This window comes from Pleurodeles waltl, chromosome 2_2, assembly GCF_031143425.1.
Source record: "Pleurodeles waltl isolate 20211129_DDA chromosome 2_2, aPleWal1.hap1.20221129, whole genome shotgun sequence".
NCBI lineage: Eukaryota > Metazoa > Chordata > Amphibia > Caudata > Salamandridae > Pleurodeles > Pleurodeles waltl.
The window spans coordinates 293,623,856-293,649,733 of record NC_090439.1 but is presented as its reverse complement, the minus strand read 5'-3'; the positions used below and the strand labels follow the sequence as shown (position 1 = coordinate 293,649,733).

General features: G+C 47.0%; 1 protein-coding gene and 1 non-coding gene across 2 annotated transcripts in view; one reads left to right on the top strand and one right to left on the bottom strand.

Moving 5' to 3' along the window:
• Positions 1-25,878, top strand: part of MYO10 (myosin X) — a 754,439-nt gene that overhangs the window by 592,557 nt on the left and 136,004 nt on the right. Inside the window, exon 31 of the mRNA XM_069219725.1 lies at positions 17,157-17,299. Within this exon, the coding sequence (XP_069075826.1) occupies positions 17,157-17,299 (143 nt within the window). The remainder of the gene's footprint in view (positions 1-17,156; positions 17,300-25,878) is intronic.
• Positions 13,009-13,139, bottom strand: LOC138283117 (small nucleolar RNA SNORA17). Its single transcript, XR_011201079.1, has one exon. It is a non-coding gene; the product is annotated as a small nucleolar RNA SNORA17 (small nucleolar RNA).

Genomic DNA, 25,878 nt, shown 5'->3' with positions numbered 1-25,878 from the left:
GATAATTCTAATGCTCTATTTTGTGGTAGTGTGGTCGAGCAGTAGGCTTATCAGAGGGTAGTGTTAAGCATTTGTTGTACACACACAGGCAATAAATGAGGAACACACACTCAGAGACAATTCCAGGCCAATAGGTTTTTGTATAGAAAAATATATTTTCTTAGTTTATTTTAAGAACCACAGGTTCAAGATTTACAAGTAATGCTTTAAATGAAAGGTACTTCACTTAGGAACTTTGAAGTTCGATGGCATATGTTGCTGCAGATACACATGTGTGGCACAGTCCGCTGCCTGGTGTTGGGCTCGGAGTATTACAAGTTGTTTTTCTTCGAAGAAGTCTTTTTGGTCACGGGACCGAAGGACTCCTCCCTCTTCGGCTCCATTGCGCATGGGCGTCGACTCCATCGTAGATTGTTTTTTTCCGCTGTCGGGTTCGGACGTATTCCTTTTCGCTCCGTGTTTCGGTTCGGAAAGTTAGTCAGAATCTCGGAAGAAAGCGTCGGTATTGTTCCGTTCGGTATCGGGATAGTTAGGTACATCGACACCGATCATCGGAAGACTTTGGGGTAGTTTCGATCCCCCATCGGGGCCTGGTCGGCCCGACCGCGTGCGACATCGAAGCCGATGGAACGGACCCCGTTTCGTTTCTGCCCAAAATGTCACAGTAAGTATCCTTATACAGATCAGCACTTGGTCTGTAACTTGTGCTTGTCCCCCGAGCACAAGGAGGATACCTGTGAAGCCTGTCGAGCCTTCCGGTCCAGAAAAACACTCCGGGACCGAAGAGCCAGGCGTCAACAAATGGCGTCCACGTCGACAAAACAACGTTTCGACGAGGAAGAGGAAACATTCTCGGTTCCGGAATCAGAATCCGGAGACTCCGACGTCGAACAACAGCAACAAACCGTGAGTAAGACGTCGAAAAGTAAATCCATCGACAAACCGAAAGCCCAGGGGACGCCACTGCCAACAGGCCATGGCTCGACCCATAAAACAGGCGACCCGTCGAAGGCGCCGAAAAAGGGCTCGCCCATAGCGAAGACACCCGACTCCGGTCGAGGGACCGCCATGGAGCAACCTCGGAGCCGAGAAAGCGGCTCCGAGAGACAAAAACAAGATACCGGCACCGAAAAACATCGGCACCGAGAATCCATGCCGAAAGGAACAAAAATTCTGTCGGTGCCGAAACCGAAAAAAGATTCTCTCTCGGCGCCGAAAAATACCACACCTTCATCCTACTCAGAGGAACAAGGAATAAGTGGCCAAATGCACAGATTTGGACAAGAGCTCCAAAGTGTAGAATCGGACTACACACAAAAGAGACTGTACATCCAGCACGACACAGGGAAAATATCAACCCTTCCCCCAATCATGAGGAAAAGAAGGATCGAACTTCCAAAGGATGACGCACAACCACAAGCCAAAGTGGTTAAAAAAGTCACGCCTCCGCCCTCTCCACCACAGGCATCGCCGGCACAAACACCGCCACAAATGCACTCACCAGCGCAAACTACCATAAGTCATGACGATCAGGATCAAGGCGCTTGGGACCTGTATGACACCCCAGTGCCGGACAATGATCCCGAGTCATACCCCACAAAGCCGTCACCGCCAGAGGACAGTACCTCATACTCGCAACTGGTGGCTAGGGCAGCAGAATTCCACAATGTCCAACTGCATTCCGATCCTATAGAGGATGATTTTTTATTTAACACCCTCTCGGCTACACACAGCCAATATCAATGTCTCCCAATGCTACCAGGGATGTTACGGCACGCAAAACAAATTTTTGAAGAGCCCGTAAAATCAAGAGCCATCACCCCAAGGGTGGATAAGAAATACAAACCACCACCCACAGACCCAGCGTTTATTACTTCGCAGTTACCACCTGACTCCGTGGTAGTAGGGGCAGCTCGCAAGAGAGCAAATTCACATACATCTGGTGACGCCCCACCTCCGGACAAAGAAAGCCGAAAATTTGATGCGGCAGGGAAAAGAGTAGCATCACAGGCAGCCAACCAGTGGCGCATCGCAAATTCACAAGCGCTGCTGGCCAGATATGACCGAGCACACTGGGACGAGATGCAACTTCTCGTAGACCATCTTCCCCAGGAATACCAAAAAAGGGCGCAGCAAATAGTGGAAGAGGGACAAACGATCTCAAACAATCAAATCCGCTCTTCACTAGACGCAGCCGATACTGCAGCGAGAACAGTCAACACTGCTGTCACCATAAGGAGACACGCTTGGCTACGCACTTCAGGCTTCAAACCTGAAATCCAGCAGGCTGTCCTTAATATGCCCTTCAACGAGAAACAACTTTTTGGCTCTGAAGTGGACACAGCCATTGAAAAACTTAAAAAGGACACAGACACGGCCAAGGCCATGGGCGCACTCTACTCCCCGCAGAGCAGAGGCTCTTTCAGAAAAACTCCATTTAGAGGGGGGTTTCGTGGCCAACCCACAGACACCACCAGCCAACAAACAAGAACCACACCATATCAGGGTTCCTTCCAAAGGGGAGGTTTCAGGGGATATCGGGGGGGTCAATTCCCAAGGAGTAGGGGAAGATTCCAGACTCCAAAAACACCTCCATCTAAACAGTGACTTTCAAGTCACGCAACCCCTTCACTCAACACCAGTGGGGGGAAGACTAAGCCAATTCTACCAATCTTGGCAACAGATTACAACAGACAATTGGGTATTAGCAATAATCCAACATGGCTATTGCATAGAATTCCACAACTTCCCACCAAACATCCCCCCCAAAACACGCAAAATGTCACCACAACATTTAGAACTTTTAGGACTAGAAGTTCAAGCACTACTGCAAAAGGATGCAATAGAGTTAGTACCAGTACAACAAAAAAACACAGGAGTTTACTCCCTGTACTTTCTAATTCCAAAAAAAGACAAAACATTAAGACCAATATTAGATCTCAGGACACTAAATACCTACATCATATCGGACCATTTTCACATGGTCACACTACAAGACATCATTCCACTGCTCAAACAGCAAGATTACATGACCACATTAGACCTAAAGGATGCGTACTTTCATATACCAATACACCCTTCTCACAGAAAGTACCTACGGTTCGTATTCAAAGGAATACATTACCAATTCAAGGTGTTGCCATTCGGAATAACAACTGCACCAAGAGTGTTCACAAAATGTCTAGCAGTAGTAGCAGCACACATCAGGAGACAACAGATACATGTGTTCCCTTACCTAGACGATTGGCTAATCAAGACCAACACAGTAAAAAAATGCGCAAACGACACCACATTTGTCATACAAACCCTTCACAAACTAGGGTTTTCCATCAACTATACAAAATCACACCTAGAACCGTGTCAAACACAACAATATCTAGGAGCAACCATCAACACATCAAAAGGAATTGCCACTCCAAGTCCACAAAGAGTGCAGGCATTCCACAAGGTAATAAGTGCTATGTTTCCAAACCAAAAGATACAAGCAAAACATGTGCTAAAACTTCTAGGCATGATGTCATCATGCATAGCCATTGTCCCAAACGCAAGACTACACATGCGACCCTTACAACAGTGTCTAGCATCACAATGGTCACAGGCACAGGGTCAACTTCAAAATCTGGTGTTGGTAAACCGCCAAACATACCTCTCGCTTCTATGGTGGAACAGCAAAAATTTAAACAAAGGGCGGACATTTCAGGACCCAGTGCCTCAATACGTTATAACAACAGACGCTTCCATGACAGGGTGGGGAGCACACCTCAATCACCACAGCATTCAAGGACAATGGGATATACACGAAACAAAATTTCATATCAATTACCTAGAACTGTTAGCAGTATTTCTAGCGTTAAAAGCCTTCCAACCCATAATAACACACAAATACATTCTTGTCAAAACAGACAACATGACAACAATGTATTATTTAAACAAACAAGGAGGAACACACTCAACACAATTGTGCCTCCTAACACAAAGAATTTGGCAGTGGGCGATTCACAACAACATTCGCCTAATAGCACAATTTATTCCAGGAATACAAAACCAACTAGCAGACAACCTTTCGCGAGACCACCAACAAGTCCACGAATGGGAAATTCACCCCCAAGTTCTGAACAAGTACTTTCAAATTTGGGGAACACCCCAGATAGATTTGTTCGCAACAAAAGAAAACTCAAAATGCCAAAACTTCGCATCCAGGTACCCACACCGCGAATCACAAGGCAATGCTCTATGGATGAGTTGGTCAGGGATATTTGCGTACGCTTTTCCCCCTCTCCCTCTCCTTCCATATCTAGTAAACAAGTTGAGTCAAAACCAACTCAAACTCATACTGATAGCACCCACATGGGCAAGACAACCTTGGTATACAACTCTACTAGACCTTTCACTAGTACCGCATGTCAAACTACCCAACAGGCCAGATCTGTTAACACAACACAAACAACAGATCAGGCATCCAAACCCAGCATCATTGAATCTGGCAATTTGGCTCCTGAAGTCCTAGAATTCGGACACTTAGACCTCACACAAGAATGCATGGAGGTCATAAAACAAGCTAGAAAACCTTCCACTAGACACTGCTATGCATCTAAGTGGAAAAGATTTGTTTACTACTGCCATTCCAATCAAATACAACCATTACATGCCTCTACTAAAGACATAGTAGGATACTTACTACATTTGCAAAAAGCAAATCTCGCTTTTTCATCTATAAAAATACACCTCGCAGCAATATCTGCTTACCTACAAACTACTCATTCATCGTCTCTATTTAGAATACCAGTTATTAAAGCATTCATGGAAGGGCTAAAAAGAATTATACCACCAAGAACACCACCAGTTCCTTCATGGAATCTTAACATCGTCTTAACAAGACTCATGGGTCCACCTTTCGAACCCATGCATTCCTGTGAAATGCAATATCTAACCTGGAAGGTCGCATTTCTCATTGCAATCACATCCCTCAGAAGAGTAAGTGAAATACAGGCATTTACCATACAAGAACCATTTATTCAAATACACAACAATAAAATAGTTCTAAGAACAAATCCAAAATTTCTGCCAAAAGTAATCTCACCATTTCATTTAAATCAAACAGTAGAATTGCCAGTGTTCTTCCCACAACCAAATTCTGTGGCTGAAAGGGCACTACATACATTAGACATCAAAAGAGCACTAATGTATTACATTGACAGAACAAAGCTAATCAGAAAAACAAAACAACTGTTCATAGCTTTTCAAAAACCACACATAGGAAATCCAATCTCTAAACAAGGCATTGCTAGATGGATAGTCAGATGCATTCAAACATGCTATCTTAAAGCCAAAAGAGAATTGCCTATTACACCAAAGGCACACTCAACCAGAAAGAAAGGTGCTACAATGGCCTTTCTAGGAAACATTCCTATGAGCGAAATATGTAAGGCTGCAACCTGGTCTACGCCTCACACGTTTACTAAACACTACTGTGTAGACGTACTAAATGCACAACAAGCTACAGTGGGCCAAGCTGTACTAAGAACATTATTCCAAACTACTTCAACTCCTACAGGCTAAACCACCGCTTTTAGAGGAGGTAACTGCTTTATAATCTATGCCACACATGTGTATCTGCAGCAACATATGCCATCGAACTGAAAATGTCACTTACCCAGTGTACATCTGTTCGTGGCATTAGTCGCTGCAGATTCACATGTACCCTCCTACCTACCCGGGAAGCCTGTAGCCGTTTAGAAGTAGATCATAAATCTTAAACATCTGAACATTTGTAAATAATTATTAGAAACTCTTAACGTACATACATATTCACTCCATTGCATGGGCACTATTTATACCAAACAACTCCATCCTCACCCTCTGCGGGGAAAACAATCTAAGATGGAGTCGACGCCCATGCGCAATGGAGCCGAAGAGGGAGGAGTCCTTCGGTCCCGTGACCAAAAAGACTTCTTCGAAGAAAAACAACTTGTAATACTCCGAGCCCAACACCAGGCAGCGGACTGTGCCACACATGTGAATCTGCAGCGACTAATGCCACGAACAGATGTACACTGGGTAAGTGACATTTTCATTAGCAACATAGCATATACAGTTTTCACATTAAAGACATATAGCTATTTTAAAACTAGACACTTAGTGCAATTTTCAACAGTTCCTGGGGGGAGTAAGAGTTTGTTAGTTTTTGCAGGTAAGTAAACCACCTACGGGGTTCAAGTTTGGGTCCAAGGTAGCCCACCGTTGGGGGCTCAGAGCAACCCCAAAGTTACCACACCAGCAGCTCAGGGCCGGTCAGGTGCAGAGGTCAAAGTGGTGCCCAAAATGCATAGGTTTCAATGGAGAAGGGGGTGCCCCGGTTCCAGTCTGCCAGCAGGTAAGTACCCGCATCTTCGGAGGGCAGACCAGGGGGGCTTTGTAGGGCACCGGGGGGGACACAAGTCCACACAGAAAGTACACCCTCAGCGGGGCCGGCCGGGTACAGTTTGCAAACAAGTGTCGGGGTTGTAATAGAAAGCAAAGGGAGACCAAGGGGTCTCTTCAGCGATGCAGACAGGCAAGGGGGGGGCTCCTCGGGGTAGCCACCACCTGGGCAAGGGAGAGGGCCACCTGGGGGTCGCTCCTGCACTGGAGGTCGGATCCTTCAGGTCCTGGGGGCTGCGGGTGCAGTGTCCCTACCAGGCGTCGGGTTCTTAGAAGCAGGCAGTCGCGGTCAGGGGGATCCTCGGGATTCCCTCTGCAGGCGTCGCTGTGGGGGCTTTGGGGTGTCAACTCTGGCTACTCACGGTCTTGCAGTCGCCGGGGAGTCCTCCCTGAAGTGATTGTTCTCCACAAGTCGAGCTGAGGGCGTCGGGTGCAGATTGCCAAGTCTCACGCTTCCGGTGGGAAACGCAAGTTGTTTCAAAGTTGCTTCCTTGTTGCAAAGTTGCAGTCTTTGGTGAACAGAGCCGCTGTCCTTGGGAGTTCTTGGTCCTTCTAGATGCAGGGCAGTCCTCTGAGGCTTCAGAGGTCGCTGGTCCCTGTGGAAAGCGTAGCTGGAGCAGTGTCTTTAGAAGTGGGGAGACAGGCCGGTAGAGCTGGGGCCAAAGCAGTTGGTGTCTCTGTCTTCTCTGCAGGGTTTTTCAGCTTAGCAGTCCTCTTCTTAGGTTGCAGGAATCTATCTTGCTGGGTTCTAGGAGCCGCTAAATACTCAATTTAGGGGTGTGTTTAGGTCTGGGGGGTTAGTAGCCAATGGCTACTAGCCCTGAGGGTGGCTACACCCTCTTTGTGCCTCCTCCCTGAGGAGATGGGGGCACATCCCTAATCCTATTGGGGGAATCCTCCATCTGCAAGATGGAGGATTTCTAAAAGCCAGAGTCACCTCAGCTCAGGACACCTTAGGGGCTGTCCTGACTGTCCAGTGACTCCTCCTTGTTTTTCTCATAATCTCTCCTGGACTTGGCGCCAAAAGTGGGGGCTGTGTCCAGGGGGCGGGCATCTCCACTAGCTGGAGTGCCCTGGGGCATTGTAACACAAAGCCTCAGCCTTTGAGGCTCACTGCTAGGTGTTACAGTTCCTGCCGGGGGGGGGGGGGGGAGGTGTGAAGCACCTCCACCCAGAGCAGGCTTTTGTTTCTGTCCTCAAAGAGCACAAAGGCCCTCACCACATGGGTCCAGAAACTCGTCTCTCAGCAGCAGGCTGGCACAGACCAGTCAGTCCTGCACTGAACAATTGGGTAAAATATAGGGGGCATCTCTAAGATGCCCTCTGTGTGCATTTTTTTAAATAAATCCAACACTGGCATCAGTGTGGGTTTATTATTCTGAGAAGTTTGATACCAAACTTCCCAGTATTCAGTGTAGTCATTATGGAGCTGTGGAGTTAGTTTTTGACAGACTCCCAGACCATATACTGTTATGGCTACCCTGCACTTACAATGTCTAAGGTTTTGCTTAGACACTGTAGGGACATAGTGCTCATGCACCTATGCCCTCACCTGTGGTATAGTGCACCCTGCCTTAGGCTGTAAGGCCTGCTAGAGGGGTGACTTACCTATGCCACAGGCAGTGTGAGGTTGGCATGGCACCCTGAGGGGAGTGCCATGTCGACTTAGTCATTTTCTCCCCACCAGCACACACAAGCTGGCAAGCAGTTTGTCTGCTGAGCGAGGGGTCCCTAGGGTGGCATAAGACATGCTGCTGCCCTTAGAGACCTTCCCTGGCATCAGGGCCCTTGGTACCAGGGGTACCAGTTACAAGGGACTCACCTGGGTGCCAAGGTTGTGCTAATTGTGGAGACAATGGTACATTTTAGGTGAAAGAACACTGGTGCTGGGGCCTAGTTAGCAGGGTCCCAGCACACTTCTTAGTCAAGTCAGCATCAGTATCAGGCAAAAAGTGGGGGGCAACTGCAACAGGGAGCCATTTCCATACAGCATCCACAAGCCTGTCTGTTTTCTGACCGTAGTAGGCCACCACCTTTGTGATGACCTCCACTCAGGCGATTCGAATTTATGACCTACTTCCTTAATAGTCATGTGGTCGGTCTAGTTACGACACACTCCCAATGGGTAGCCTTTTGGTAATTATTTTTTAGTATAACTTACTCTGAGGGCCAGATTTAAGAAAAATGGCGCTGCATTCAGTGCAGCGCCACTTTTCTTGCGCCCCTTGGTGTCCCCCCCCCCAGCACCATCATGTGTGCACTGTATCTAACATACGGCACACATTGGAGGTAGTTAGGGAACTAGTGTCAACATTTTTGATGCTAGTTCAGAGCTTTGCAGAATTAGCGTAAAAAATTTTGGCGCTAATCCTGCAAAGCCATTTAGACTCATTGTAAACATTGGTGTGCCTCTTTTTAACACCTGTTCTGAGCAGGCGTTAAAAGTGCTGAAAGAAAATGACTCCAAGAAAGCTCTTAGATTTCTTTGCACCAGTTTTTTTACCCCCATCCCCCAATGGAGGAACGCCCCCTTTACATACATTATGCCTGGTGCAGGCATAATGTTGCTCAAAGGGTTACAAAGTGGTGCAATGCATGCATTGTGCCACTTTGTCAATTTGGCGCAGTGATTTTGGCCTCATTGGGCCACATTAGCGTTAAAAAAAAATGATGCTAATGTGGCACCTGGAGGTGCTCGGGGCTCTTAAATCTGCCCCTAAGTGTCTTTAGTGAAAGAATGCTACAGTGGAAAAAAGCATTTTACATATTTTGGGCACACACAATGAAATAAACACAAACATTGCACTGTATACAGAAGAAAAAACAATATTTCAGGGAGGAGAACGTCAACAAATGATGTTCCATTGTTTTATAAGATTGTACCGTATATTTTTAGGACATTTAACACTTCGAGCTACCTAGCATGAACATGTCCTGGCAACAACTGGTGCGACATTAAAAACACACCAGTCTAATTCAACTTAAACATATTTGTTAACCAAAATGTAATAACCTTTTAAGAATACTGATAAACTCTCACCTGATGCAATTTACTTTCTTCTGACTTTTTAATGTCATTGGTTGACCGCACTCTCTCCATCCCTTTTTCCCAGCATTTAATAGTTACTAGCTGGTACAGATATTAGGATTCTCTGCACAAATATTTTTTTGCAAACTTTATAAGGTACATTTTCTAACATATGGTTTTAAACTTGCACAGGGAGTTTAAAACAAAGTTTCAGCTCATTTCATGTGCAGGTCCTGAAAAGGTTATTGTAGACTTAATTGAATTGGTGACATTAGAAAACAGAGTGGGCTTAACGCATTAAGGCCTCCAGACTGTGTCTTCTTACATCAAGCATATTTCCGGTTGTAAGCACACCCACAGAATCATGTTAGGGTCTTTTCTGTTAAGTGCATTCTGAGGACCCAGGGCTTTCCATTGTATTGCATGGCTGAAATGCAACAGAAGTAAAGTTATGTACTGTAATTCAGAAACCCATGAATACATTCAAAATTAACATCATGCCCAAGGTGTGTGATGTTTTAAAGTTCATTTGTAAGCCACTCTTCGTAGTTGTTTTACCCGACTAAAGCGATTTCATGCTCAGATTTCATGATCTAATCATGTCGGACTACTTGCATTACATATCTCTATTGTCTGAAGGAGAAAGGTTGGGAAAAGGTAGAGGGACAGTAGAATCTACTCACTGGCAGACAGATTGTAATTGTAAACAAAAAATATTAGTAAACTCTTTATTTTTTGTGCATTGTAGTGATAGATTTGCATTGCTAATGTAACAATGATGCTGTGTATGCAACACATCAAAAGAGGCCTTAATATAAGCCACAGCAGTAACATATGTATGCAGTATTTCTAAAGTGTGAATCCAGGCCTAAGGCAGCCGAGATATGTGATGAGCAGTGCCAAATTCCCTTTGTCAGTACCAGGTCTTTGTCTTATATTACTGGGGAAATGCACTTTTTTCAGTGCTTCCTCAAATGCAGCAATGGGATTCCATAATTTCCACTGCAGTGAATAAATACTGTAAATCTGATTATTTTGTTTTTTAAGGAGGGATGCTTTAAATAGCAGTGGACACTTTATTGGTGTTATGTCGTAAAACACAATTTCCCAGGGAATCTCACTTTAGTGACATACCTGAAGGAGCCTCTTGTATTGCAGGTAAATTGTGGTTTATTAGGAAATGGATCATGCTTGAGACAGATGGACATTTTCAGTAATCAACCGAATTGTGACTGCCTTTAGAAATATACTTTTGTTTTTAGCATGGTGATTTACATTGTGCCGTACTATAACTGGTATTTTGTTGCTTACCTAAAATCTTTCCTGTGGCTCTGATTATGCTCTGTTTAAAGCTAGGAATGTCAGCAGAAGAACAATTTAATTGCTGCTTTCTCCAAAGGCGTCACAGAGTATCTGATAGATACTTCTAGCCGCATATTCATTACCTTAGAATTTCCCCAGGCTTCAGACTGGATCTGGAATATTTTTCATGAGCAGTACCACTGCTCTCCGTTAGGTGGCATCATTCAACTCAATATGTATCCTAATCCCTGGAAGTGACATCTGTGGCACCTATATAGGGGCCACCTAGGTGCGCTTTTATTTCCACGCCAGCCGTTGCTGATCTGAAGAATAACTACCTCATCAACACTTTTTGACTAAACGTTTTTGACATTTTGTCAATTCTTTTTTTTAGGTTTTCCTTCTGGTGTGATAGGGATGTCATCAAAGAAGGCATTGTCACTGACCATTGTCGGTGACAGACCTCCACCTTGTATGTCTTTCGTGCCTCGACTGTGACCACAGCCCCAAGTCATTTTCCAACTGCCGCGTCATAAGCCCAAAGACCTTGAGAGCGATCCCTCAAGCTCCAAGAGGCTCGGCATGCAACACCTCGACATACAAGGTACTGGTCGAGAGGGTGGTCATAGGAGCAGGAGCGGAATCCGAGATCCTCACCGCACTCCAAATCGTCGGGCAGCTCTGGTAAGTCTTCAACTTCACCTCAGCTGACAAGCATGGGAGGGTCTTGAATCAAGGCCTGGCTCCGCAGTAGAGCCTGTACCAGTGTTTGGTTCTCCCCAGTTTTCCGAGAGCCAAAGTGACCCTCGCCCAACTGAAATAATGTTATGAGGCCATACGTCCTCAGTCAGTCCCAGAGGATCCTTTTTTGGATCTGGACCTGCTTCAATCATACCACCTCGACCTTCATTGATGCCAGTCCCAATGCTAACGCTCCCTGCGCCGCCACGCCCCACCAACAACATTGCCCCCATTCTGATCCCGGACTCCAATACAGAGCCAGAGGGACATCAATCAATGCCGCTTCTTTTGACATCTCGAACCATAACTTTCAGGTCGTAGTCTGAGCCCTATTCCTATTAGGTAGGTCTTGGGGAGGACTGGGAGGTGTCACTGTACCCTAAGGAATACCAGCCTTATATAGACCCCAACATGGACTGGTGTGAGGAACTGGGTAAGGCCAGTGGACTAGACACTTCTCCAGATACTGATATGCTTTCTCCCCCTACCTTGGCTATTGAGGAGGGAGTGTCATTTGCACTTGTGGTGTGGAGGGAGGCTGAGGTCTTGACCTTCAGTTGCCCTCTGCGACAGTCTAGACTAATGTCTTGATGTAGGTGCTGCAACCAGGATTCTTCCCCTCAGAACCTCTAATCCTGTTCAACGAAACCCTCACTAATATCCTTCTGGGGACATGGTCAAAACCCAGCACAGTCACTCCTGTGAATAGGACGATTGCCCGCTGCCACTGCCCCACTCCCGGGGACCAAAACGTACTCACCCATCACCCTGCCCCAGAGAGCTTGGTGGTCAACGCCTCTACCTTTCATGTTAAATCCTGGCATATTCCTTGCTGCACCCCCGGATAGGGAATCCAAGAGGCTGGACACTTTGGGGTAGAAAATATTTTCTTTCTCCAGCCTGGCATTGCACATGCCTTTTGGGTCGCTAGTCCCACGCACTGTGGGACACAGTTGCACAGGTGCTGCTAACAGTCCTGGAGGTCTTGGAGAAGACCTGGGTTGTGCTCCCGAAGTTCACCATCTGTTGTGGACGTGACATGATGGACTCCGTGGGCACATCAGTTTCATGAACAGTGGCCTGGAGGCGCCAGGCCTGGTTGAAGACGACAAGGCAGATTCTGCGCCGGAGCACTTTAAGGACAGTAGGGCTACAGCAAGGTCTTTGGGCCTTTCACTGGTCCCACGTCACCCACAATCCACCTTTCGCAACTATGGAAGCGGTTTCCAGCCACATCAACACCCTCCCAGCCGCTGCCCTTTGCAAGCTCTCCAGCCTCTGCATGGCCAAGGGCATGGTACTCACAGACCTCGTGAGTCGGGCCAGTGATATTGATGTTTCAGCCATTATCCTGGATTTCAGTGACCAGACCCTGACGATGTTGGAACTCATAGCTTCCTGCACCCTACTAGTGATGCATGCCGGCTGGCATTTGCAGTCTCTGCAGTGGGGCCTGAAGTTCGAATGCCACAGCATCAGGTGAGTCTCTCCGACAAGGTTCAGTTCTCGGAGGGAACTGTGTGAGATCTGCAGTGGTGATTAACGACCCCCGATTGGGTCAGCAGCAGACCCCTCTCCCTTCCCCAACCAGATGTCACAGCAGTGACAGATGCGTCACTCCTGGAATGTGGCAGCCATCTGGGGGAGGTAGAAGTCAGAGGACTCTGGTCCCCGGGCGAATTCGGACTTCGCATCAACTTGCTGGAGCTCCAAGCGATCTAACTGGCATTGAAAGCCTTTCTACCCTCTAGGGAAGGCTAGTGCAGGTTTTCACAGACAACACCACCACCATGTGGTACTGTAACAAACAGGGCTGTTGTGGACCCTTTGTGAAGAGGCCCTGCGTCTCTGGACGTGGCTGGGACATCAGGGCATTTCCCTGGTGGCTTAACACCTGGTGGGCTCTCTGAACACCAGAGCAGACAAACTCAGCCGACAATGCTTAGTCGATCACCAATAGCATCTCCACCAGAAGGTGGCGGTAGGTCTTTTTTAGCAGTGGAAAGAGCCTTGGTTAGATCTATTGGCCTCCACAGCAAATGTGCAATGTCAGCAGTATTACACGTTGGATCTTCCATGGTGGCAATCGCTCTGTGGCGCTTTTCATCTTAAGTGGAACTCAGGCCTCATGTACTCCTTTATGTCTTTACCAAGTCTGCCCCGAATTCTCAAGAAGATCAAGAACGACCGGGCCCAAGTAATCACTGTGTTTCTGGACTGGCATATCGAGATACTGAGCATGGCCATCGATCCTCTGATTAGGCTGCCCCTTCGGGAGGATCTTCTGTCGCAGCAGCAGGGGAGGATTCTCCACCTGAACTTTTCAAGTCTCCTCCCTTCTTGCGTGGAGATTGAGCGGCAGCATTTGACAGATTTCGACCTTCCACCAGAAGTCTGTAACGTAATCTTGACAGCCAGGCATCCCTCCACCAAAACAGTATATGCCTGGTGTTGGAATACATTTATGGCAAGGTGCACAGGCATGTCTGTTAACCCTTTTCTGCCTCTCTCTGAGGTCCTATTGTTTATCCTTTCTCCGGCCCAGCAGAGCTCTACTATGAGCACTCTCAAAGGTTACCTATCTGTTATTTCTGTTTATTGCGGTTGCCTGATCAACCTTACTTGTTTATGTCTCCTATTGTAAATTGGTTCCTTAAAGGTCTTACTCATATGTTTCCCCCATCTCCATTCATTATGCCTGTATGGGATTTGAATTTAGTTTTGACATTTCTGTTGTGCGCTGCTTTTGAGGCTCTCCACAATTGTCCTCTCAGGATTCTCACTTCGAAAACCTGCCCTCCTTGTGGCCATTACATCTGCCTAAAAACCAGCCCCCAGAGGGTTTGCGTGCTCGTTCTACCAAAGCTAAAGCTGTGACCACCTCATTAGCACACAGAGTTCCAGTCCTTGGCATCTGTCAGGCGGCAATGTGGACATCTCTGCACACTTTTAGCAAACACTACTGCCTGGACAGTCAGGGCGTTAGGGATGGGCACTTTGCCTGTCCAGTCCTGCAGGACTTTCTAGTATGATCCTAGTTCGCAGACTCACCTCTGGGGAGGGTGTTGCTTTGGTATCTATTATAAGGTAAGAAATCTGCAACTAGATGTCTCTATCAGATGGACAAGTTACATTCCTTCAGTAACACCTTATCTGGTAGAGACAATAGCTAGTTGTAGATTCCTTACCGCCCCACTCAACCTCCCTGCTCTGCGAACTGATCTCTAAGGACAAGGACACTCTTTCAGGGCCCTAGTTTTGATGCACCAGTGGTAAGTGTACTTCATGGCTCTATATTTCTGGCGTGGAAAGTCGTGAAGAGACACTGACGTCATCGTGCCAGGGTGGTGCCTATATAGGACCCGCAGTGTCATAACCAGGGAGGACAATGCAGACTGATGCAGAGCCAATCGACACCAAGTAACAGCGTGCTGGGGTACTGCTTGAGAAAAATCTATGGATTCAGACTGATGGTAGGGGGAAATTCTAAGGTAAGGAAATCTGCAACTAGATATTGTTTCTACCACATAAGGCATTAATGAAGGTAAATAACTTCTCTTTCATGTAGTCTACTCCATCACTTTGCCTAGTTTTACCGCTCTTCCGCATTCCTCTAACTAAGAGGCACGACTCCACCATCTGGACCCAAAAAAAGCGTTGTTGTTCTACCTTGATAGAACAAAAAAGTACCCGTGGTTGAACAACTCTTCATGGTGTATGTTGGAGCGAAGAAAGGTCTGGCCGTGCAGAATCAGGCCATCTTCAGATAAGTCATACACTGCATTAATATCTGCTGCACGCTGGCTAAAAGCAACCTCCTGAGGACTTGCAAGCTCATTCCACCAGAGCTAAAGCAGGGATTACTGTGTTAGCATGCAAAGTTCTAGTCCTGGATGTCTTCCAGGCAGCAAAATGGGCCTCTTTGCTCATGTTCACTAAGCACTACTGCCTGGACAGCCAGGTCCATCTGTCCTGCGGGACTTTCTGGTTTGTAATTGGTCCGCAGACCCACCTCCAGGGAAGGTATTGGGTATTTATTCTAAGGTAAGGAATCTGCAGCTAGAAGTCTCTATCAGATGAACAACTTTCTTACCTTCTGTTAACACCTTATCTGGTAGAGACTCTGTTGAGCTGCAGATTCCTTACTGACCCACCTATCCTCCCCGCACTGCAAATGGATTTCTAGTGACAGGGCTGTTCACTTTCAGGGCCCTAGTATTCCATACCAGTAGTCAGTGTTCTTCATGGCTCCGCTCTTCTGGCATGGAAAGTCTATGGTGGTGCATATATAGGTGCTGCTGCTGATGCACATGGAGCCAAACGACGTCCCCTACCAGCGTGCAGGAGTACTGCTCACAAAGAAACTTCTGGATCCAGTCTGACGCATGGGAAAATTCTAAGGTAAGGAATCTGTGGTCAGATATAGTCTGTACCAGATAAGGCGTTACTGAAGGTAAGTAGCTTGTTCTTTAAGCACATATGGTAAAACATTGATAAAAGAATATAAAGTGGCCATACGAGCTGGGATACAGCAAAAAATCACAGGCAGCTAATGTTCTAAATGTGCTTCAGTTACACTAACAGCAGATTGCAGATTCAGGCACCAGATGCCCTCTGTCCTGAATTTCCCTAAGCAAATTTCCAGAATTCGGTATTGAATAATCTTTAATAACAGTCTTGTGAGCCTGATAAGTGAATGAGACTAAAAGGTAACATGTCTTAATATGTTGCCTGATAACTGTGTGATTCAGTTGAATCTGGTGCAATATGGGTGTTCCAAGATGTAGTGAGTCTTGGAAGTTCGAACTCTCGTAGACGCATATGTTTGTGGGCAGTCATAAACTCCTATCATTCCCCTTTTGAGCCTGAAATGAGCCTGAATTTAAATCAAGCACAGTGCTGGCATAACTACCATTTCTAGGATGACAAGGGAAGTGAAGCAACTCCGGAATGTAGGGTGTTGTAGGAGAAGTGTGCTCTTCATGGAGAAATACATTTTCCCTGGAGAGAAAAAGGCTAAAAAAAAGTGTTTGCACAGGGGTTTCAATTTCTCCCGTGTGGAGCTCTCTGCTGTAAAAAAAAACTCTGCAGAGCAGGAAAAGGATCCTGATTTTTCAGGAATCCACCTGGAAACCTGTGCCTGGTGCAGCTTTCCATACAGAATCCTGGCTTTTTAATAAATTCCTAAAAGTAGCATATCTACCCTCAGACGTAGAATCTCCAAATGTATATTTCCTGTTTTTTGTGAATTGGCCATTTGCTCTGCCAGTTTGAAGTGACTGCACAAATAAGTAGATTTTTGTCGGGAAGGAAGAAGCGTGTCTTCTACAGATATTTCTCTGTCTTCTGAGGGTGCTAAAAGCTCCTCATGGTTTTCAACAGTATTTGTTTGTAGATGAAGTCAGTCAGGTGCTTTCACCTGTATACCATGACTAACAATGACTTGACAAAGTGAGCATTTCATGCATTCTGTCTGCAAAAGCAAATAGTGTGTAGTTGGTTAAAGACGAACCTACAAACACAAAACTCAGCACTCCCAGATAAGACCTCTTGCATGTAACTCAAGCTTCGCAGCTGGTACTGTGGAGCAAATGGTGACTTTGGAAACAAACTTGATTTTTTTTCTTATGCACATCCAACTATTTTTGTTTCATCTTCCACGCAGACCTAATTCATTTGTGATCATCACTGCCAACCGGGTCCTTCACTGCAATGCAGACACGCCAGAGGAGATGCACCACTGGATCACCCTGCTGCAGAGGTCCAAGGGTGACACCAGAGTGGAAGGGCAAGAGTTTATCGTCAGAGGTGAGCAATATCTAATCGCTAATGTTCTCTCCGGTTCCTAAATATTATTAGATAGTAACTTGGATTTCATATTATAAAAATGCTGAACAATGTAAGGAAATAGTTGTCATTTTGAAAGTACATGAGCTTGTATTGTATTGTATTGTAATCGTATGTTCGATGGCATCTGTCGCTGTAGATACGCATGTTCTGCAATAGCTCGCCATCTGGTGTTGGGCCGGAGTGTTACAAGTTGTTTTTCTTCGAAGAAGTCTTTCGAGTCACGGGACCGAGTGACTCCTCCTTTTGTCTCCATTGCGCATGGGCGTCGACTCTATCCTCGATTGTTTTTTTTCCGCCATCGGGTTCGGACGTGTTCCTGTCGCTCCGAGTTTCGGAACGGAAAATTAGCTAATTTCGGAAGATTTTCGTCGGTATTGTTGCGTTCGGGATCGGCGTACTTACATTCAACACCGCATCGAAGATCGAAGAGCTCCGGTGCCCTTCGGGGTAGTTTTTTCGATCCTCCGTCGGGGCCTGGTCGGCCCGACCGCGTGCTGAAGAACGCCGATGGAACGGACCCCGTTTCGTTTCTGCCCCAAATGCCACAATAAATACCCCTACACAGACCAACACTTGGTCTGCAACCTGTGCCTGTCACCTGAGCACAGCGAAGACACCTGCGAGGCCTGTCGTGCGTTCCGGTCCCGAAAAACACTCCGAGACCGTCGAGCCAGAAGACTTCAGATGGCGTCCGCACCGACAGCCCAACGGGAGTTCGAGGAACAGGAAGAGGAAGGTACCTTCTCGATCCAAGACTCCGACTCCGAAGGATTCGACGATACACAAACCGTGAGTAAGACGTCGAAAACCACACAGAGAAACATTTACAAGGCCCAGGGGACGCCACTGCCACCAGGCCATGGCTCGACCCATAAATTCGGTGACCGACCATCGGCACCGAAAAAGGCCCAAACAGTGCCGAGATCGTCCGACTCCGGTCGAGACACCGGCACGCAGCCTTCTCGGGACCGAGAAAGTGCTGGAGACAAGCCTCGACACCGTGATGCCGGTGTGGACACGGCTCGACGCCGAGACAGCGGCACAGAAACAGATCGACGCCGAGAGGTTTCGGCCCCGAAAAGGAAAAAAGTCACCTCGGAGCCGAAAAAACACGCAGACAAAGTTTCGATGCCGAAACAAACTGCAAGCGACCCAGCTTCAGGCTCTTATACAGAAGAGCACTCGCTAACCTCCCAAATGCAGAAGCATAGGTTTGAGGAAGAGCTACAAGCAACTGATGTGGACCATACGCAAAAGCGTATCTTCATTCAGCAGGTGTAAAGAAATGGCTCCCTGTTGCAGTTACCCCCCACTTTTTGCCTGATACTGATGCTGACTTGACTAAGAAGAGTGCTGGGACCCTGCTAACCAGGCCCCAGCACCAGTGTTCCTTCACCTAAAATGTACCATTGTGTCCACAATTGGCACACCCTGGCATTCAGATAAGTCCCTTGTAACTGGTACTTCTAGTACCAAGGGCCCTTATGCCAAGGAAGGTCTCTAAGGGCTGCAGCATGTCTTATGCCACCCTAGAGACCCCTCACTCAGCACAGACACACTGCTTACAAGCCTGTGTGTGCTAGTGAGAACAAAATGAGTAAGTCGACATGGCACTCCCCTCAGGGTGCCATGCCAGCCTCTCACTGCCTATGCAGTATAGGTAAGACACCCCTCTAGCAGGCCTTACAGCCCTAAGGCAGGGTGCACTATACCATAGGTGAGGGTACCAGTGCATGAGCATGGTACCCCTACAGTGTCTAAACAAAACCTTAGACATTGTAAGTGCAGGGTAGCCATAAGAGTATATGGTCTGGGAGTCTGTCAAACACGAACTCCACAGCACCATAATGGCTACACTGAAAACTGGGAATTTTGGTATCAAACTTCTCAGCACAATAAATGCACACTGATGCCAGTGTACATTTTATTGTAAAATACACCACAGAGGGCACCTTAGAGGTGCCCCCTGAAACTTAACCGACTATCTATGTAGGCTGACTAGTTTTAGCAGCCTGCCACAAACCGAGACATGTTGCTGGCCCCATGGGGAGAGTGCCTTTGTCACTCTGAGGCCAGTAACAAAGCCTGCACTGGGTGGAGATGCTAACACCTCCCCCAGGCAGGAATTGTCACACCTGGCGGTGAGCCTCAAAGGCTCACCTCCTTTGTGCCAACCCGGCAGGACACTCCAGCTAGTGGAGTTGCCCGCCCCCTCCGGCCAGGCCCCACTTTTGGCGGCAAGGCCGGAGAAAATAATGAGAAAAACAAGGAGGAGTCACTGGCCAGTCAGGACAGCCCCTAAGGTGTCCTGAGCTGAAGTGACTCTAACTTTTAGAAATCCTCCATCTTGCAGATGGAGGATTCCCCCAATAGGGTTAGGATTGTGACCCCCTCCCCTTGGGAGGAGGCACAAAGAGGGTGTACCCACCCTCAGGGCTAGTAGCCATTGGCTACTAACCCCCCAGACCTAAACACGCCCTTAAATTTAGTATTTAAGGGCTACCCTGAACCCTAGAAAATTAGATTCCTGCAACTACAAGAAGAAGGACTGCCTAGCTGAAAACCCCTGCAGAGGAAGACCAGAAGACGACTACTGCCTTGGCTCCAGAAACTCACCGGCCTGTCTCCTGCCTTCCAAAGATCCTGCTCCAGCGACGCCTTCCAAAGGGACCAGCGACCTCGACATCCTCTGAGGACTGCCCCTGCTTCGAAAAGACAAGAAACTCCCGAGGACAGCGGACCTGCTCCAAGAAAGGCTGCAACTTTGTTTCCAGCAGCTTTAAAGAACCCTGCAAGCTCCCCGCAAGAAGCGTGAGACTTGCAACACTGCACCCGGCGACCCCGACTCGGCTGGTGGAGACCCGACACCTCAGGAGGGACCCCAGGACTACTCTGATACTGTGAGTACCAAAACCTGTCCCCCCTGAGCCCCCACAGCGCCGCCTGCAGAGGGAATCCCGAGGCTTCCCCTGACCGCGACTCTGTGAACCTAAAGTCCCGACGCCTGGGAGAGACCCTGCACCCGCAGCCCCCAGGACCTGAAGGACCGGACTTTCACTGGAGAAGTGACCCCCAGGAGTCCCTCTCCCTTGCCCAAGTGGAGGTTTCCCCGAGGAACCCCCCCCTTGCCTGCCTGCAGCGCTGAAGAGATCCCGAGATCTCTCATAGACTAACATTGCGAACCCGACGCTTGTTTCTACACTGCACCCGGCCGCCCCCGCGCTGCTGAGGGCGAAATTTCTGTGTGGACTTGTGTCCCCCCCGGTGCCCTACGAAACCCCCCTGGTCTGTCCTCCGAAGACGCGGGTACTTACCTGCAAGCAGACCGGAACCGGGGCACCCCCTTCTCTCCATTCTAGCCTATGCGTTTTGGGCACCACTTTGAACTCTGCACCTGACCGGCCCTGAGCTGCTGGTGTGGTGACTTTGGGGTTGCTCTGAACCCCCAACGGTGGGCTACCTTGGACCAAGAACTGAACCCTGTAAGTGTCTTACTTACCTGGTAAAACTAATCAAAACTTACCTCCCCTAGGAACTGTGAAAATTGCACTAAGTGTCCACTTTTAAAACAGCTATTTGTCAATAACTTGAAAAGTATACATGCAATTTTGATGATTTGAAGTTCCTAAAGTACTTACCTGCAATACCTTTCGAATGAGATATTACATGTAGAATTTGAACCTGTGGTTCTTAAAATAAACTAAGAAAAGATATTTTTCTATATAAAAACCTATTGGCTGGATTTGTCTCTGAGTGTGTGTACCTCATTTATTGTCTATGTGTATGTACAACAAATGCTTAACACTACTCCTTGGATAAGCCTACTGCTCGACCACACTACCACAAAATAGAGCATTAGTATTATCTATTTTTACCACTATTTTACCTCTAAGGGGAACCCTTGGACTCTGTGCATGCTATTCCTTACTTTGAAATAGCACATACAGAGCCAACTTCCTACAGCAGGGGACAGGAAAAATAAGCACCCTTCCCCCCATTAGGAGAAAGAGGAGGTTGGAGTTCCAGACGGAACAAACACCACAACCAAAAGTGGTGAAAAGAGTTACACCACCACCCTCACCTCCGCCCGTGATTGACGTTTCACCAGCACAAACTCCATCACACTCCCCAGCTCACACCACCATGAGCCAGGGTGACCAAGATCAGGACGCATGGGACCTATACGACGCCCCAGTGTCAGATAACAGTCCGGAGGCATACCCTGCGAAGCCATCTCCACCAGAAGACAGCACCGCGTACTCTCAAGTGGTGGCTAGAGCAGCACAATTTCACCACGTAAGCCTCCACTCAGAACAGGTCGAGGATGATTTCTTATTCAACACACTCTCCTCCACCCACAGCTCATACCAAAGCCTGCCTATGCTCCCTGGTATGCTCCGCCACGCAAAAGACATCTTTAAGGAGCCGGTTAAAAGTAGGGCAATCACACCAAGGGTAGAAAAAAAGTATAAGCCGCCTCCTACGGACCCGGTTTTCATCACTACACAGCTGCCACCAGACTCTGTCGTTGTAGGAGCAGCTAGGAAAAGGGACAACTCTCACACATCTGGAGATGCACCACCCCCAGATAAAGAAAGCCGCAAGTTTGATGCAGCTGGTAAAAGAGTCGCAGCACAAGCTGCAAACCAGTGGCGCATCGCGAACTCCCAGGCACTACTTGCGCGCTATGACAGAGCCCACTGGGACGAGATGCAACATCTCATTGAACATCTGCCCAAGGACTTACAAAATAGGGCAAAACAAGTGGTTGAGGAGGGACAGGCCATCTCCAACAACCAGATCCGCTCCTCCATGGACGCTGCAGATACAGCTGCACGGACAATTAATACATCTGTAACTATCAGAAGGCATGCATGGCTCCGAACGTCTGGATTTAAACCAGAGATTCAACAAGCAGTTCTCAATATGCCTTTTAATGAAAAAGAACTGTTCGGTCCAGAAGTGGACACAGCGATTGAGAAACTCAAAAAAGATACGGACACTGCCAAAGCCATGGGCGCACTCTACTCCCCGCAGAGCAGAGGGAATTACAGCTCATTCCGTAAAACGCCCTTTCGAGGGGGGTTTCGGGGTCAAAGCACACAAGCCAGCACCTCACAAGCCACACCGTCCAGTTACCAAGGACAGTATAGAGGAGGTTTTCGGGGACAATATAGAGGAGGGCAATTCCCTAGAAATAGAGGAAGATTCCAAAGCCCCAAAACCCCTACTACTAAACAGTGACTCACATGTCACTCACCCCCTCCACACAACACCAGTGGGGGGACGAATAGGTCATTATTACAGAGCATGGGAGAAAATCACTACAGACACTTGGGTTCTAGCAATTATCCAACATGGTTATTGCATAGAATTTCTACAGTTCCCTCCAAACATACCACCAAAAGCACAAAATTTAACAACACACCATTCCAATCTCCTGGAGATAGAAGTGCAGGCACTATTGCAAAAGAATGCAATCGAATTAGTGCCAAACACACAAATAAACACAGGAGTTTACTCACTGTACTTTCTGATACCAAAGAAGGACAAAACACTGAGACCAATCCTAGACCTCAGAGTAGTGAACACTTTCATCAAATCAGACCACTTCCACATGGTCACACTACAAGAAGTATTGCCATTGCTAAAGCTGCACGACTACATGGCAACTTTAGACCTCAAGGATGCTTATTTCCATATACCAATACACCCATCGCACAGGAAATACCTAAGGTTTGTATTCAAAGGAATACATTACCAATTCAAGGTACTGCCTTTCGGATTAACAACCGCACCAAGAGTCTTTACCAAATGTCTAGCGGTAGTCGCAGCACACATAAGAAGGCAGCAGATACATGTGTTCCCATATCTAGACGACTGGCTAATCAAGGCCCATTCGTTAATAGAGTGCTCAAATCACACAAATCATATCATACAAACCCTCTTCAAACTAGGGTTCACCGTCAATTTCACAAAATCCAAAATTCTGCCACGCAAGGTACAACAATACCTGGGAGCCATAATAGACACATCAAAAGGAGTAGCCACTCCAAGTCCACAAAGAATTCAAAATTTCAACACCATCATACAACGCATGTATCCAACACAAAAGATACAAGCAAAGATGGTATTACAACTCCTAGGCATGATGTCATCATGCATAGCCATTGTCCCAAACGCAAGACTGCACATGAGGCCCTTACAACAATGCCTAGCATCACAGTGGTCTCAAGCACAGGGTCACCTTCTAGATCTGGTGTTAATAGACCGCCAAACTTACCTCTCGCTTCTGTGGTGGAACAACATAAATTTAAACAAGGGGCGGCCTTTCCAAGACCCAGTGCCACAATACGTAATAACAACAGATGCTTCCATGACAGGGTGGGGAGCACACCTCGATCAACACAGCATACAAGGACAATGGAACGTACATCAAACAAAACTGCATATCAATCACCTAGAACTTCTAGCAGTTTTTCAAGCACTAAAAGCTTTCCAACCAATAATAGTTCACAAATACATTCTCGTCAAAACAGACAACATGACAACAATGTATTATCTAAACAAGCAGGGGGGGACGCACTCCACGCAGTTAAGCCTGCTAGCACAAAAAATTTGGCATTGGGCAATTCACAACCAAATTCGCCTAATTGCACAGTTTATACCAGGGATACAAAATCAACTCGCAGACAATCTCTCTCGAGATCACCAACAGGTCCACGAATGGGAAATTCACCCCCAAATTCTGAACACTTATTTCAAACTCTGGGGAACACCTCAGATAGACTTGTTTGCGACAAGGGAGAACGCAAAATGCCAAAACTTCGCATCCAGATACCCACACAAACAATCCCAAGGCAATGCCCTATGGATGAACTGGTCAGGGATATTTGCTTACGCTTTTCCTCCTCTCCCTCTCCTTCCTTACCTGGTAAACAAACTCAGTCAAAGCAAACTCAAACTCATATTGATAGCACCAACTTGGGCAAGGCAACCCTGGTACACAACGCTGCTAGACCTATCAGTGGTACCCTGCATCAAATTGCCCAACAGGCCAGATCTGTTGACACAGCACAACCAAAAGATCAGACACCCAGATCCAGCATCGCTGAATCTAGCAATCTGGCTCCTGAAATCTTAGAATTCGGGCACTTACAACTTACCCAAGAATGTATGGAAGTCATAAAACAAGCCAGAAGGCCATCCACCAGGCACTGCTATGCAAGTAAATGGAAGAGGTTTGTTTGCTACTGCCATATTAATCAAATACAACCATTACACACAACTCCAGAACAGGTAGTGGGTTACTTGCTTCACCTACAAAAATCTAACCTAGCTTTCTCTTCCATTAAGATTCACCTTGCAGCAATATCTGCATACCTGCAAACTACCTATTCAACTTCCCTATATAGGATACCAGTCATTAAAGCATTCATGGAGGGCCTTAGGAGAATTATACCACCAAGAACACCACCTGTTCCTTCATGGAACCTAAATGTTGTCCTAACTAGACTTATGGGTCCACCTTTTGAACCCATGCACTCCTGCGACATACAGTTCCTAACCTGGAAGGTGGCATTTCTCATCGCCATTACTTCCCTAAGAAGAGTAAGCGAGATTCAGGCGTTTACTATACAGGAACCTTTTATACAACTACACAAAAATAAAGTCGTCCTAAGAACCAATCCTAAATTTTTGCCAAAGGTTATTTCACCGTTCCATCTAAATCAAACAGTGGAACTTCCAGTGTTCTTTCCACAGCCAGATACCGTAGCTGAAAGGGCACTACATACATTAGATGTCAAAAGAGCATTAATGTATTACATTGACAGAACAAAAAACATCAGAAAGACTAAACAACTCTTTATTGCATTTCAAAAACCTCACGCAGGAAACCCAATTTCAAAACAAGGTATAGCCAGATGGATAGTTAAATGCATCCAAATCTGCTACCTTAAAGCTAAACGACAGCTGCCCATTACACCAAGGGCACACTCAACCAGAAAGAAAGGTGCTACCATGGCATTTCTAGGAAACATCCCAATGCAAGAAATATGTAAGGCAGCCACATGGTCTACGCCTCACACATTCACCAAGCACTACTGTGTAGACGTGTTATCCGCACAACAAGCCACCGTAGGTCAAGCCGTATTAAGGACATTATTTCAGACTACTTCCACTCCTACAGGCTGATCCACCGCTTTTGGGGAAATAACTGCTTACTAGTCTATGCAGAACATGCGTATCTACAGCGACAGATGCCATCGAACTGAAAATGTCACTTACCCAGTGTACATCTGTTCGTGGCATCAGTCGCAGTAGATTCGCATGTGCCCACCCGCCTCCCCGGGAGCCTGTAGCAGTTTGGAAGTTACCTTCAATTATTTATATATGTATCATCTCAACCTTAAATAGGTGCATACTTAGTCACTCCATTGCATGGGCACTATTACTACAATTCAACTCCTACCTCACCCTCTGCGGGGAAAAACAATCGAGGATAGAGTCGACGCCCATGCGCAATGGAGACAAAA